General features: G+C 36.2%; 1 protein-coding gene across 1 annotated transcript in view; it reads left to right on the top strand.

The window, feature by feature from the left end:
* LOC116259663 (cystathionine gamma-synthase 1, chloroplastic) overlaps positions 1 to 16,102 on the top strand; it is a 29,935-nt gene that overhangs the window by 10,406 nt on the left and 3,427 nt on the right. Inside the window, exons 5-8 of the mRNA XM_031637528.2 lie at positions 1,275 to 1,334; positions 1,409 to 1,612; positions 1,694 to 1,780; positions 2,086 to 2,193. Of these exons, the coding sequence (XP_031493388.1) occupies positions 1,275 to 1,334; positions 1,409 to 1,612; positions 1,694 to 1,780; positions 2,086 to 2,193 (459 nt within the window). The remainder of the gene's footprint in view (positions 1 to 1,274; positions 1,335 to 1,408; positions 1,613 to 1,693; positions 1,781 to 2,085; positions 2,194 to 16,102) is intronic.

Below are 16,102 nucleotides of genomic sequence, written 5' to 3'. Positions count from 1 at the left end.
TCTCTTTCGAGACCGATTCGGGCCACAGACCTGGTTCGAGCCCATACTGCCCGATTCAGGGTCACATGGGTTCGAACCCGGATCCAAACTACTTAGGTGTCCCTTTTGAACCTGGTTTGAGTCCAGCGGTGACACCTTTTGCTCAGCAGATCCAAACCTTATCCAAACCCTCTAAGGTGAAGAATCATTTTGGCAGAATGAAAGATTTAAACTCGTCGAGGGTGACATTTCTCCAACTAGGGGGACCTGATGCAAGATGAAAGCATAACCAAATCTTGTAATTAGATCTAGTTAGATTTTCAGTACTTGTAAATGGATCCAGATCCACAACCTACCTCTTTCACTATAAAAGGGGACATTGGGTCATTTTGTAAGTCAATCGATTGAGATAAATGAAAAGCAAGTGTTTGTTAGTTTTCTTCTTGTTCGTTGGATCTTTGTTTGGATTTTAGTTTAGTCTTGAATGCACTTGGATTAAGATCGGTTAATCTTAATTCTTCTTGCATCAAAAGCTTACTGAATAATATGAGCAGAGCATCTTCCCATCATGCAGTTGGAAAAATTCGAGTCCTACTCTGCCTATTAAGTTTCATGTCGTAAAGCATGCTTGTGTTAACATCAAAAATTGTAAAAGCATGGTTCTGTGGTTCCAGTACTTCTCTATGCTTGAGTGGATTTTTTCATCTTGGAATGAAAAAGGTTGCAAATCATCCAAAGCTTACTGAATAATATGAGCAGAGAATCTTCCCATCATGCAGTTGGACAAAAATTCGAGTCCTTTTGTGCCTATTAAGTTTCATGTCTTAAAGCATGGTTGGGCATGTGTTAACACCAAAAATTTTAACAGCATGATTTTGTCATATAGAGTGGCTTTCTTCACATCTGCATTCCAAAAATAGGGCCTGGCTTTCTGTTTCTTTGATTCTCTGAAAGTTTGCTGCTAATTTATTCTGAGCTTATAATTGGTCATTGATAGTTTGTTGGTTTTACTTGTACAAGGCATTATGACTTGCCATATTGGTGTGGTTCATTTTATACCCTTTGGAGAAGATTTGTTGGTTTCTTGTTATGGTTAGCAGTCTTATTGTATATATATAATGTTATGGATTTGCTTTAATTTTGGATCTAGATTTTTATTGTCTTTTTTTCTTCTGATATTCTAATTACTTGATCTCTAGTTTTTCGTCTCCTTTCTTTTAGGTTGGTGAAGTTTGGAACAAGAATTAGTTCCCATGCTTGTTTCTCCTGCTGCTAATTTTGTTTCTTAACTGCAGGCCACTGTCATTGATCCCGCTGATATTGAAGCCCTGAAATCTGCTTTAGACAAAAACAATGTTGGTAAACAGAATTCATGTCATGGCTTCATGAATACTACACTGGGTAACTGAAGATGTCCTTAATTATGCAGGTATCTCTTTTCTTCACAGAGTCTCCAACTAATCCTTATCTCCGATGCGTTGACATTGAGTTGGTTTCAAAATTATGCCATAGCAAAGGAGCGTTGGTCTGTATAGATGGTACTTTTGCAACACCTATCAATCAAAAGGCCTTAGAGCTGGGTGCAGACCTTGTTCTGCAGTCTGTAACAAAATATCTTGCAGGCCATAATGATGTGAGTTAAAGGAGCTGAAATCTGCTGTCTTCTTGAATTTGCTTTCTGAAGCATACTAATGGCATTTGTTAATTGTGGCAGGTCATTGGTGGTTGTATCAGTGGTTCAGAGAAACTGCTGGGTGAAATTCGTACCCTGCATCACATTTTAGGCGGTGTTCTCAACCCCGTAAGCTACGGTGTCTTGTTAGATAACACAAACTATATTGTCTACTTGTGTTAATCACTGGATATGTGCGTTTCATAAGGATCAGTTAGCTTTTCCAAATTGTCATTTGTGGATGCTTAATGGGTGAACTCTTTGTAGTCACCAACCAATATTGAGCCTTTGAAACATCTAATGCTATTTTCTGAATGATGTGATCTATTGCAGCTGAGATATTATCTGTTGTACATGTCACTTGAACTTTATATGCTGATCACTCTTATGTGATAGTCTATCATTTCATTGACGGGCATTTCTTGTGCAATCAGAATGCGGCATACTTGATCATCAGAGGCATGAAGACACTGCATCTTCGTGTGCAGCGACAAAACTCAACAGCATTGAGAATAGCACAACTTCTAGAGGTGCATCCTAAGGTATAGAAGTAAATAATTCATCTCCTTCAATCTTGCATGCCTATGTGCTACTGCGTACTGTTTGCGATTGCGAAAGAATATGGTTTTTCTACTGTTTTTTACAAGATGTGGTCATGGGGATTGAGCCCGAAGAACAAACTGATGATCAGTGATGACACCAGTGGAAAAGATGCATTTGGGCCATTGTGGGCAGTTGCTACCCTGACCTGCCAGAATTGAATGGAAGTTGAGTCTAAGGACGTGTACTGCCCCTCCTTAATTGGGCTAGAACTATAGAACCCCTGTCAATTTGGGTCATTCAAATAAAGTGCCCAGCCACAAGAAAGCTCAAGTTTTTTCTAGATATATCACATTAATCAAACGATCAAGCCCTGATAAAAGTTTTGAGAAGGTCATAACCATTGATCATCTTTTGATATATTTTACATTTCTTTATGAATCCATTGAGGGTTTCATGGATTAGACCCTTTACATAGAAACACTATGATTTATTAATCGAAACCACTACAAATGATGCATGCAATTTTCCACCATAAGAAGCTTTTCTTTCTATTTTGCAACAAATTGTCATTGCTTGCAAAAATAAATAATAACTTGATAAGTAACTAAACTTGCAGTTATGGCTTTCCTGTTATTTTACTGGTTCAATTTTCTTTCAAATATTATCTGCTACAGTGGAAAGGTTGGTAGGATGGATCAGGTGAAAATTCAAAAGAAATGAACTCAATTCAGTAATTTAATTTGTTTTTAGATTTAAACTTTATTAAAATTTTTTCATTTTAATATGCATTAATAGTATAGTTCCCCCTATATTTCTGATTACGGCACCATTCTGACCTTTAGGTCCCATTTGATGGCAGGGTAAAATTTTGAGGGGTAAATTTAGCATGGGAAAAAGTTGATGGTAAAAAGTCGGACCTTGGGGGTTCTGACTTTTTTCCAGGGTAAAATTACCCTGATTCATCGAATTCGGCAGGATAATTTTCCTTGTGTTTGATTTGAAAATGAAAAGCTGTACAAAAATGGCAAGTTTTCCCCGATGCACAGTAAAATCACTGTGCATCAAACGGGGCCTTAGGTTGCAAATTTCTAAGCAATTTTTTTTTTACTATCACTATTCCTAACTTATTTCAACATCCTTGCCCAATACCCATGTCATTGTCCAAGTGAGTGCAGGTTCAATAATAAAGGAAGTCAACTGTGACATGTGGTCAGCTAGAGCTGCTTACTTTCGTCCAACATCCAGTGTGCAGTTTATGCAGGTCAGACTGACGCAGTCAAATATGGTTAGGTGTACACTTGGTTGTTTTTGTCCAAAAGCCAGACTTGTTCAACATTGACTAGGTCTATTTTTCATGCATGAAAAGAGGTTTAGGGTGTACAATTGCTCTCTTCCTTGAGTTGCTTTCTCGTTCTCTCTGTCTTTGTGGCCATCCTCTTTGCTGCCTAGCCAGCAGCAGCTCTCTGGGACATCTAACTGGTGACAACCAGCTCATATGTGGAATCTCTATATCTTCTACTGTGTTCATTTCTTGCTACTTTGCCTCATCCTGCAAGCCTTCAATGCAAATGTGCCATATGAATGGATGAATTATAGTTCATTTAGTTTGCCCGAAACTCATTTTTGTGTATATTTTTCCATAAAAATAGCACTTGCACATTTAATTTTGATTTTTTTTATTATGAAATATGTGTTTAATGTCATAGATACATGGCAAATGCCTAAATCCATTTTGTCATGCTAATTCTGTGTATATTTCCATCAGCTCATCTGACATATGTGAACTCATTCCAGAACAATTATGTTTGCTACAAATGATATCTTTAAGTTATTTTACATTTTTTATTTTTATACCTTGTCACTATTTGTTGTCTGGTACATACTATATATATATATCATTAACCCTTTCACGCGTGAACTTGTGTGCCGCTCACCTATGTCACATAAGTACAGGTGCGGATGCTGGAGCGGTACATCTCAAAAAATTTAGGTGCGGTGGTGCGGTGAGGGTATATATATATATATATGTATATATATGACAAAATTGTCTATAAACCACAAAATTATCAAATAACAAAATCAAAATTGCAATTGCAAATCATGATATCATTATCAATCATCAATTCAACAAGAAATATACTGTAGTTGTGAGAAAAGCACCTAGCGGCACATCATCAACAACTAGCCAGCTATATATCATAGCCAATGTAAGCCCTTATTAAAAATTTATTATGAAAAACATTTTCATAAAACGTCAAGCTAACAAACAGTAATCTGTTCATGCCAAGTACATCCAAGTAGTACTAAAAGGCAAAGAAGATAATAGAAGAGTAAAAAAAAAAAACACAAACAAACATTTCATCAAACAAGTTGAGGGCTTATACCTCAAAATGAGCTGCAGGCTGCAGTTGTCACATAGTTGCTAAGTATGACCAGCAGTAACCAAGTACCTACTGTATGGCAATTTGATCAATGGAAATAAGAGAAGATTTTATTGCATTTGATAGAGTTCTGCTTGAATGTCCATTGTTTTGAGCTCAGAGAAATAATCAAGTGTAAAAAAAAAGGAAACCAAAATTTCTATGTGATGAAGCTACCCAGGGTCCCCAATTTTTCCGACAATGCTTAGCAAAAGCAAGATAATCAATAATTTTTTTAGCATAAAGTTAGGAAGGGACAAGAGGATCCGACCTGATCTCAAAGACAGTGTCGAAGATAAGGACTGCCGGTGGAGGGAGAAGATAGAAAGAGAGGAGCGGATGCCACCGGTGGAGGGAGAAGACGGAGAGAGAGCAGCGGATGCTGCCGGTGGAGGAAGAAGACGGAGAGAAAGCAGCGGATGCCGCCGGTGGAGGTAAAAGGCGGAGAGAAAGCAATGGATAGAGAGAGAGCAGCAGGAAGGGCATGATCAATCGAGCCCTAAATCGAGTTTTACATAAATTAAAAAAACCAAAAAATCGACCAAAATGTCCATGATGTGGTTTGACCGCACCTGACTCGCGTTTGACGAGAGTCAGGTGTGCGTCCAGATTTGACGAAAATGGTTGAGTGCGGCTGACCGCACCCGACTCACCTTGACTATGTATGGGTGCGAATCCTGGTCGCACTGGCACCCGCATCACTTCGCTTCGCGATGCGGGCCTATTGCCAAAAACACAGCACCCGTGTGACTTAGCCGCCCACCTCCCTCTACCTCCCTCCTGACTTCCAATCAGACTTCCGACCAATCCTCCGGCGAGAATCTAATTTTTTCGACGGCCCCCCCTCCATCCATGACGGTGATTGAATCAGTGATAGAGACAGACAGCGATGGTGGGCTTATAAATCTGCAATAATGACATGATTTTACAAATCTTTCATTTTTTGTTTCTTCCAAATGTTTTCATGCTTAATATCTTGTTTATTTCGTTTTTTCATGTGTTGGCCTATTTCCTACTCATTTGCCCCAATTTGTGCATGCTGTTCTGCTGTTTTTCACTTTTTCATTTTTGTTATTTTTTTTTTCATTCAGATATTTTATCTTATTTTGCTTCTTTATGTTGTTAAGTTGTTATAATGTTATTTGTTAATTTATTTTAGTATTTCTGTTCTGTCTGAGCCATGCTTTTTCTGTTGAGGATTGGTGTTCTTAGTTATATATTAGTTATTAGTTATAGCTTAGTTATATATTAGTTCTTAGCTTTTTTGTTTGTGCGTGTATGAATTTTATCTGGCAGCTGTGCAGCTAAGAAAGTCATGTGATATGCTACTTTTGAGTTATATATTAGTTTCCTACATGTGCAGCTAAGATATATTAGTTTCCTATATGTGCTGCTAATATATATCATATATCACAGAAAACGTGTTTTAAAAAAAAAAAACACGAAAAAAACGTGATAAATTAAATGGCCGTTTAAAACTTAAAAAAACACGTTTTTTTGAAAAAAAACGTTAAAAAAATTCGTTTTTTCACTTTTTTTTTTCCTTTTTTTAGTTTTTTTAATGCCAAACAGTTTTTTTTTATATTTTCTATGTTTTGTTGTTGTAAATCTACATACCTTTTGATGTTTGTGTTATTAGTTTCTCACTTATTTTATTTTTTCCCTATTTTTAGTTTTTTAAAATTTTTAAAAGTTTACCGTATTTTTTCCGTTTTCCCCCTTTTTTTTCAAGTTCGCTGTATTATACCCGAAAAAAACCTCGTTGTTTAAAATTCCGAAACGTTATTTGTGACTATATATATATATATATATATATCCGCTCCCGCACTGAAATTTTTTTGGGATTTACCGCATCCCACACCTGCAACCGCACCTCGCACTCAGGTGACCCAGTGTTTGTCTCTCTGGATGCTTCAAATAAGGTATGATTTCTCTTTCAAATTTCTTAAGGGTTTTCATGTGTTAGGTGGGTTGTGACAATGGTTCTGTTTTATTGTTTTCATTTTTTACATAGAGGGCCTCCTGTTTTCTCCAATTAGATTTTGTATTGCTCAAGCACTTTGGGTTTTTCTATTCATAAAGTTTATGACAACATTCTGTTTATACAAATCCATTTTGAAGGTCCATTGTGGCGATCTGTGTCACATGGGTGTGAAGTGTGGGTGTCTAAATGTGGATGTGGGCATGGGGTGCGGCATTTTTCAAAAAAACTTAGCTGCAGATGCAGCAAGGGTATACACACACACTCTTACTTATGTGTGTGTTCGCACTCCTCCCCATCTTTGAGAGTGTCGATTGGGAAGTTATGCAAAGCAACAAAATTTCAAATTGGATTTTGGAAAAATTTCGAGAGAAAGGGATCCACCCATCTGTATGAAGGCCAACCATGAGTAATCGGACCAAGGATTTTTCGGATCATGTGTAAGTTATTTGATTGAATGCAAAACTTATATGCTTGTGCATAGAAGCTTTAGATTTGAAATTAAAAGTTCTTTTCCAATTTAATTTTGAATAAGTGATTTGAACTTGTTTTGAATAAATTGGAGTAAAATTAGGGCCAGTTGTTTGGAGAATTAACTGGTTTTGACAAGTTATTTGAAAATTTAACTTGTTTAAGAGAATTTGAATAATTATTTTTTGAAAAATTTTCAATTTGATTTGGTTTGAAGACCATTGTTTTGGTTGGAATTGTGTGCCATTTGAATTGAACTTCAAGATCGGCAAAGATGTGCGAATGGTTTGAATTGATAGCCTTTGTTTTGGTCGAAAATGTTTCAGCTTGAGTTGAATGGGATTTGTTTGAATTTTGAAATGAATGGTCATTGTGGCTTTGATCCATGTTTTTTTTTTAAAATTGAATTGTCAATTTGACAACTTAGATTGTAAATTTAGTTTAAAAATTGTAGATTGAGATCTAGTTCTTTGTTGTGAACTTAAGATCATCTCATGATTTTGCATTGAAATTGAGATCAACTTGTGATCGAATTTAAAAAAAATGGCTAAGTGAACTTAGCAAATTGAATTGATTTTTGAAGTCTCTTTTTGCCATATCACATGATCAGGTCTGAGGGACACAAATTGGATCTCAAATTGATTCTCTTATAGTTAAGTGTAAGTTGCCCTTTATTTTTTGAAGAAATGAAGGTTTCTAATGTACCAAAAAAAAAAAAATGAAGGTTTCTAAATGTTGGAAAACATATTGCTTTCAAATGTATTTTGGCCAAATTAAGTAACATACTTGGGTTTTCTTTTGAAACTAAGTGAGATCTCCAAATTCTTGTTGCAATATGACGTGGTCACTTTTTGCAACTCAAAATTGAATCACTTAATTTCGAGAGAAGGTGCTTGTGGTGCAATTTGAGTGAGTTTATGTTGAATGCATGAAAAGAAAGGAAATTATATGATATATTCATTCTTCCCACTCTCATAATCTCTCCACATTCATTCAACATAAAAAAAATTCAATTCATGATCCATACACACAAAGATTGATTTTTTTTTTTTAATTGAAATGCAGGACTCTCTCTAATGTAGGACTCTCTCTATGTATACTTAACATATTATTAAACACGAGGTAGAGATGCAGTCCATAAACTTGAGACTTGAATTAAAATCTCAAAATAATAGAAAATCATGTAAATGATGTTAAAATCAATCTTCAAAATGTATGGAGACGTGGATACCATCCACTTTGTATCAAAATTGCTATAAAATCATATTTTATAGTGATTTAAATGGCTGAAAATCAGAAATGTTGATTCAAAGGAAGTTTGATTCTTAGAAAATGATAATAAAATTATTGCAAATTTGTTAACTTCTCCCTAGTTAAACATCTAAATCAGCAAGAGGAATGTTCCTCTTGAGAACATGTTCCCATTAGCGTTAGATATACACTCTGAATTTTAGAAACTTGCTTTTCTTAAACCAAGTTTAATTTCAAATTTCACATCAAGGAATTCATCCATTCTTTGGATGATTTCAGCATATTGGATTTTCTCTTTTGGAGAAATAAAAGTTAGATTATTAATTATGATTTTGCAGCATTTTTGGGACATTGATTAATTCCATTCTAATCTGGAAATTGGTAAATGAAATCAGTAGCTACTAAAAATATTCTTAGGGTGCCAATTTAAATAAAATTAGAACTTTTTCTAGTTCTATGAAAAATAGCCACTGGCTGAAAACTATCATTGTAGAAGCTTTAAATTTTAAGTTAAATTTTATGAAATCATGGTTTGGTTTCAGCAATATGCATGTATTGTACGCATGTGTTGCTGGAATAGACAAAATTTTGAAATGAAATGTTGAGTGATCTTGTAGTTTTGAACTATGAAGATCAAAATAAAGATTCCCTTCCCTGAGGACCAGTTTGAAAACACGTTTCAACCTGATTTTAAAGAGGAAAATTAGTTTTATAATAGGTTTGCACGTGTATATATATATAATATATGTATACGTACGCATCTTGCCTTTTAAAATGGATAAATTAAAGAGGGACTACTTAGCTTATGAACCATGATGGTTCATAGTTGAGTTTTTACGTAGGAAGATGGAAAATTATTTTCTAATCTTCACTACCACCTGATCAATTGAATCATGGATGCATGAATCAAAATGACTCGAAATGGAAGAAAATGAAGAATGCTCAAGCTTGTTTGTCTATGATTTTGCCATGCAAGGGTGGATCACATTCATGAGAATGCATCCGTCCCTAATAGGCATTTAAATTATATATATTGTAGCAAATATAAATTGCTCGCTCACAGTGGAATTCAGTCATGGTGGGGAGATTGAATTTGTTTAGGCTAGCTATTTTGGAAGGGACGTGGCCTTGGGGCCCTTTTCAAAATTTGATTCATACCGGTTTATGCATGCATCATCCATTAATATAATCGAAATAGAACCCTCCCCACAAATATGGAATTAAAATGGAATTAAGAAGCTAAAATGCATGAAAAACAAGCTAAAATTGCCCCTGCCTTGTGGTCAGCCTAGGCATTTGGAGCTTCTCTTGGCTAGTTCTCAAAATCCAGCAATCCTATGCAAGAATTTAGACCAAGATTTGAGCTTAACAAGGCTGAAAGAAGAGTTCTTCCTTGGTGGAAATGGCAGAGATGAAGAGGATTTCCTTACAACGAAAAAATCCTAAAACAAGGGCCTACTAAAGTACCCAAGCTTAGCAAGTTCGAAAGCAAGGGTTAGAAAATAAGAAAGTGAGTGTGTGTGTGTGTGAGAGAGAGAGAGAGAGAGAGAGAGAGAGAGAGAGGCTTGGGACGACGGCTTCCTCTCCTTGGCTTCTTCTTCTTTTCCTTCTTCCTTTTGCTGATCTTGGCTGCACTTGCTCTTGGCTGCAACTAAGAGAAAAATGTTAGGAAAAATCTCAAGTTGTCGTCCCCCTACCTTGGCTCTCAAGGTGGGTTTTTATATAAAGATGAAATTAAATTGGAAAGGGGAGGAAAAGAAGAATAGGTGGTCCATCTCTATAACAAGCTGGATTTTGATTTAATTTAAAATTTGGGAAATGAGTTGGCTGCCACCTCAGCCAGCCTCTAATTCGTCCAATGGATTAGAGGAGTCATTTTTTAGTGGCTTAATCCATGATGCATGGATTGATGACTTGACAAATGAAGATTAAATTACCTTTAATCTTCTTAAATGATTTCAACCAAGCACAACTAGCCCACAACATGAGCTGGTGGTGCTCGGCTAGGCTTGGTCAACCATGATCCATACCTAGTCAAGTCTAATTTGGGTCAAGGTTTAGGTTTTTAAACACCTAGTTTGATTGAAAACCTTGATGAAAATACCCTTGACTCGGGTTTTATTTTTCAAATTGAGCTTGCTAGGGTTAAAGAATTTACAATCATAGTCACAAAAAACAGTTTTTTCAAAAAAGATCTGATAAAAAATGTTAAAAATAATGAAAACAAAAAACCTATATCTTTTCCATTTTTTTTTTAAAAACCTTAAATGAAGTTTTCACAGTTTTTCGTGCTTTTATCACATTATTTTCTCATTACTTTCACGTTATTTTTGCTTTAAAGTTTAAGGCTTAAGTTAAATTATTTATCTTCATTTCTATCATTACTAAAAAATCATTTTTTATTATTTTGGCAAGTTATTTTTATGTTTGCTTCTTAGTCATTTATTTATTTTACTTTTTCCTAATTTTCAGGATTTTTTTCTTAAAAATTGAAAAAAAAATTCTGAGATTTTCCCAAGACATTTTTTGCCGAAAAATACTAAAAAAAAAACTTCGCCGTTTAAAAGCTGTTAACAGTATTTGTAACTAGGGTTGAAAGTTCAAACCTAGTGACTAAGCTCTAAATGTTATTGAATTGTAAATTCTTTTCATGATTGTGAAAATCTTGTCAAATTTGGTTTTAAAAAGGACATTTTATATCTGCAATTCAATTTGAAAATGGATTTAATTGAATCAAATTTCAATTTGAAATATTGATTTTCAATTTGGTATTTGATTTGTGCATTTGACAAACTCAAATGTGTATTTGATTTACATAGAAAAACGAATTTGGGTTCTATGAATTAATTTGACCATGAGAGGACAAAGTTGTCCAAATTTGGTCAAATTTGACCAATTGACCAACGTCAAAGCTCATTTTGTGAGCTTATGTTGACTTGGTTTGAGTAGACTGGACGAATTTGAGCTTGGAAAGTACTTGGTTATGCTTTGATTGAGCTCAATTTTGATTTTCATTTTGACTAAGTTTAGTCAATGTAAACTTGATCTAGTCAAGGTCTATCTCTATCCAGTAGGTGGATCATGGGGTAGCCAACTTTTGACTAGTTTTGACTAGCTAAGGTTAAGTTGACTAAGCTTAGTGAGGTTGGCGCCACATCTAGGTGCAGCTAGGTGAGCCTACTTGCCTTGAGTAGGTTGCTTAGAAGCAATTATTGCTTCTTTGGATCTAAGGCCTCTCTTTAATTAGAGAGTTCCTTTTTAATTAATAGAGGAAGAGAGATAAATATCTCTCTTTTTCCATGGAGTTCAATGACGATCTTATCTACCTCTTATTGAAACTGGAGATTTTTAATGAGAGATCTTTTGAAAAAGATGGGGTGCGTGGCCTCATGTGATAGAAATGTAGCACCAATATCTGTAACCCGAAAACAGCACTCACGCAGGAAGATAGATAGAGAGAGAGAGAGAGAGAGAGAGAGAGAGAGAGAGAGAATGAAAACAAGAAGAAACTGAGGAGAAGAAGCCGTAGCCAAAATGGTTTGCACGGCCTCTATTTATAATCTCATTTTCAGAATTCTAAGAGTCTCCAATCCTAGAATCCTAGGAGATTTCACAAGCTCCAAGGACATTAATTACATCATAGAAACCTAAGAGACTTCACATATTACAAGGATATTAACTACAACATAGAATCCTAGGAGACTTCCCATATAACAAGGATATTAACTATAACATGGAATCCTAGGAGACTCTTCACATGTTACAAGGACATTAAATATTTTAACACATTCTACAAGGAGGTGGAATCCTAAGAGACTCCTCTTCAACGTGCTGGTGAAGGATTTATATTTTAACACCCTCCCTCAAGTTGTGCATGGTTTTGCACCATGTACAACTTGCCTTTTAGAAACCAGAATCGTTCCTTTGTTAATCCTTTTGTAAATAAGTCTGCAACTTGTTCATCTGTACGAACATAAATAGGCTGAATTTCCTTGTCTTCCACCTTTTGTCTAACAAAGTGTTGATCAATCTCAATGTGCTTTGTTCGACCATGTTGTACGGGATTAAAGGCAATGTTAATAGCGCTTTGATTATCGCACATTAACATTGATGTTTTAATCTTTTCTCCAATGTTTTCTAACAAATGTCTAACCCATGTAACTTCAGCAGTACTTGCAGCCATGCATCTGTATTCAGCTTCAGTGCTGGATCTTGCTACTGCCTTTTGCTTTCGACAACTCCAAGACACAAGATTACGTCCAATGAAAATACAAAAACCAGAAATGGACTTTCTTTGATCGGGATCTCCAGCCCAATCTGCATCTGTGAATGTCATAAGTTGATGGAGAGTGATCTAGAGGACATCTCCGAAAACCACATTCTTGAATCTTGCAAGAGAAACTGTCAAACCACGAACGTGAGGCCTCTTTAAGTCCATAAATAGATTTTCTTAGTTTGCAAACCCATGCATGAGAGTCTCCTTTCGTGTATCCTGGAGGTTGTTCCATATATACTTCCTCCCTTAAATCACCATGAAGAAAAGCATTCTTCACGTCCATTTGATGTAGTCTCCATCCATATTCAACTGCCAATGATATAATCACGCGAATTGTTCCCATTTTGATCACAGGGCTGAATGTCTCATCATAATCTTCTCCATATTGTTGTGTAAACCCTTTTGCTACTAACCTTGCTTTGTGTCTTTCTATGCTGCCGTCAGGTTTGTATTTAATTTTGTATACCCATTTGGAGCCCACTACGTTCTTTTCGTGTGGCCTCGGAACGATCTCCCATGTTCCACATTCATGCAAGGCATCCATTTCTTCTTTCATAGCCTTTCTCCAATGATGTGATTTTGATGCTTGATCAAATGAAGTAGGTTCTTCCTCCTTACCAACTTTTGCCATGAATAACTGAAAATCAAGTGATAAAGAATCATAGCTAACCCACCTGTGAATGGGATGACGAATGCGTTGGGATCTTCTAAGGTGGGGCATGTTGTCTTCTTCATTGTGAGCATCTCTGTCCCTTAGTCGTCGACTGTAGATAAGACCCGAATACCGATGTGCATCGTTGCTCTGTTCATTATTGTTTTCGTGATGACTTGATGACTGTGTTGGATCTTCTTGATTTTCACTTTGAGCCATATCCGACGGTTGTATTGCTCTCTCTGAATCTTCACTTTGAGGCACATCATTTTCTATAACAGGATCTGCATTGAATAACTGTGTACTGGTCCAGGGATCATAAGATTCAATGGTCATAGGCATTTCATTTGTATTATCAAAACTATGTTCATCAAAAATGACATTTCTTGAAGTTTTGATACGTTTAGTTGTTGGATCATAGCATCGAAAACCTTTATATTCATCAGCATATCCAACGAATCTACATTGAATAGCTTTGTCTTGAAACTTGTTCCTCAAGGCAGCATCAACGTGAACATAGCATACACAACCAAAAACCTTCAAGTTCTTGTAATCAGGTTGTTTGCCTAAGAGTGTAAAATATGGCGATTTAGACATCAAGAGTGTCATAGGCAAACAATTTATTATGTATACAGCAGTATGGAAGGCTTCAGTCCACAAGGAAATGGGCACATTAGTATCATGCATCATGCTCATGGCGCTTTCAACTATATGTCGATGTTTCCGCTCAACTACACCATTTTGTTGTGGTGTGTAAGGGCAGGAAATTTGTCTAGTTATCCCTTTTTCACGTAGAAATTCAATAAAATCAAGCGAGGAATATTCTCCCCCTCCATCACATTGAAAATGCACCACATTGGATGAAAATTTAGTTTGAATCATGGCATAGAAGTTTCGAAATATGTGAGGTACTTCTGATTTGTGTTTCATGAAGTAAATCCAGGTGAAACGTGAGTAAGAGTCAATGAATAAGACATAATATCTTGACCCAGACATGGAATCAATAGGGGCTGGCCCCCATACATCAGAAAAAATAGTTTCAAAAGGTTTGGAAGCCCTTTGATTTATATTATGGAAAGGTAAAACATGACTCTTACAAAGTCCACAACTTGAACATTTTTTGACACTTGAAGTAAGAGGTAAACTTGATCTTGGAATGAGACTATCTGTGACAAGTTTTTCAATGAAATGTCGACCACAATGTCCTAGCCGACTATGCCACAAATCAGACTCCAAAAATTGGTTAGGACCCCTTACTTTTGATTGAAAATGGCAAGAACTTGGCACTGATGACGCATTATGGGAAAGAGAAAATGTCTTCAATCCTATATCAAAAGTGGATGAATCCTTGGGTAGACATTCCTTGAGGACGTACATATTCCCTTGACGCTCCCCTCTAGCGAACATTTTCTTCGTTTGGAGGTCCTTGACATAGACAGAAGAAGGTGTGAATTCAACAGAAGAGCTTGTATCATCAATGAGTTTAGAAATGGATATGATGTTCTTTTTGATATTGGGAGCAAGAACAACATTAGACAGTGATAGAGACGAGGATGACAATGGAATATGTGCATTTCCAATATGTGTAATAGGATGAGATTTTCCATCACCTGTTATAATGCAACTTCTACCGTAATGAGGGGATAAGTTAGTCAATTTACCTGCATTTCCTGTCACATGGGTAGCTGCACCTGAATCCAAGAACCATTCTCCCTGCTCATTTTGCTTTATAGTCATCTTTGAGAATGCGGCCATCAATAGCTGTTGCATATCTTCAGCGGTGGATTTAGAACTTTGTCCTCCTTGTTTATAATCATGTCTTACCCCTTTGTTTTTATTTTGAGGATTAAACCAACATTGTGCCTTCATGTGTCCTTTCTTGTTGCACTGAAAACAAATTGGTATTTTTCTTGAAGTATCCAAAGGAGACATACCTTGGTTATGTGGTGTTGGTAGAATGCCACGACCACCATGGTTGGAGTTCCCATGGCTCTTACCAAACTTTACATTCATAGCCAACACATTTTGGGAGTTCTCTTGATCAGTCCTTTCAATGACTCTTTTCATATTCATTTCATGTTGGAGAAGTTTACCTTGTAGTTCGTTGAAGGAAGGCAGAACAGGAAGGACCTCAAGAGCTGTAATAAAAGCATGATAATCATGCCCAAGTCCATTCAAGGTTTGCTGCACCTTTTCCTTATCAGAAATGTTATTCCCTGAGGCAGCAAGTTGGTCTGCGACGGCCTTAATACGCCCCAAATAATCCATGATAGACGTTGAACCTTTGCTCAAATTCTGAAATTCTTTCTTTAAGTACATAATTCGAGCTTCTGATATTTGGGAAAAGGTATCAGCAAGGGTTTCCCATAATTCTTCTGCAGTACAATCATCAGAAACTGAAAGTAACACTTGTTGAGATAAAGTGGACAAAATATACGCAACCAGACTTTGATCACGTCTCATCCACATAGCATGTTCAGGATTGTTGTCTTCATGAACAGCAATAACTTCTCCTGCCTCATTTTTTATTTCCTGTAAGACGGATATTGGTGGAGCCTTTGTTGAACCATCGAGATGTCCAAAGAGGCCTTGACTTCTTATGAAAGGCATGATTTGCCTTTTCCAGATCAGATAATTCTCATGGTTGAGTTTTTCGGTAATAAGGTGAGGAAGAAAACTTGAGGACATGCCAGAATGCGAAAGGTTTTCCATGACAGCAGAAAGGAATGGTATATAGGTAGAAGATGAGAGGGAAAGAAGACACGATATAACAAGATGTGTCCTTGGTAAGCAAGAAGAAAAAGGAACAAGAATTGCGCAAGGGAAAAGTAAATTCAGGATAGAGACAAGATGAGAA

This window comes from Nymphaea colorata, chromosome 8 (assembly GCF_008831285.2).
Source record: "Nymphaea colorata isolate Beijing-Zhang1983 chromosome 8, ASM883128v2, whole genome shotgun sequence".
Lineage (NCBI taxonomy): Eukaryota > Viridiplantae > Streptophyta > Magnoliopsida > Nymphaeales > Nymphaeaceae > Nymphaea > Nymphaea colorata.
Note: the sequence above shows the minus strand (reverse complement) of the source record. Positions and strands in the feature narration are given on the sequence as shown.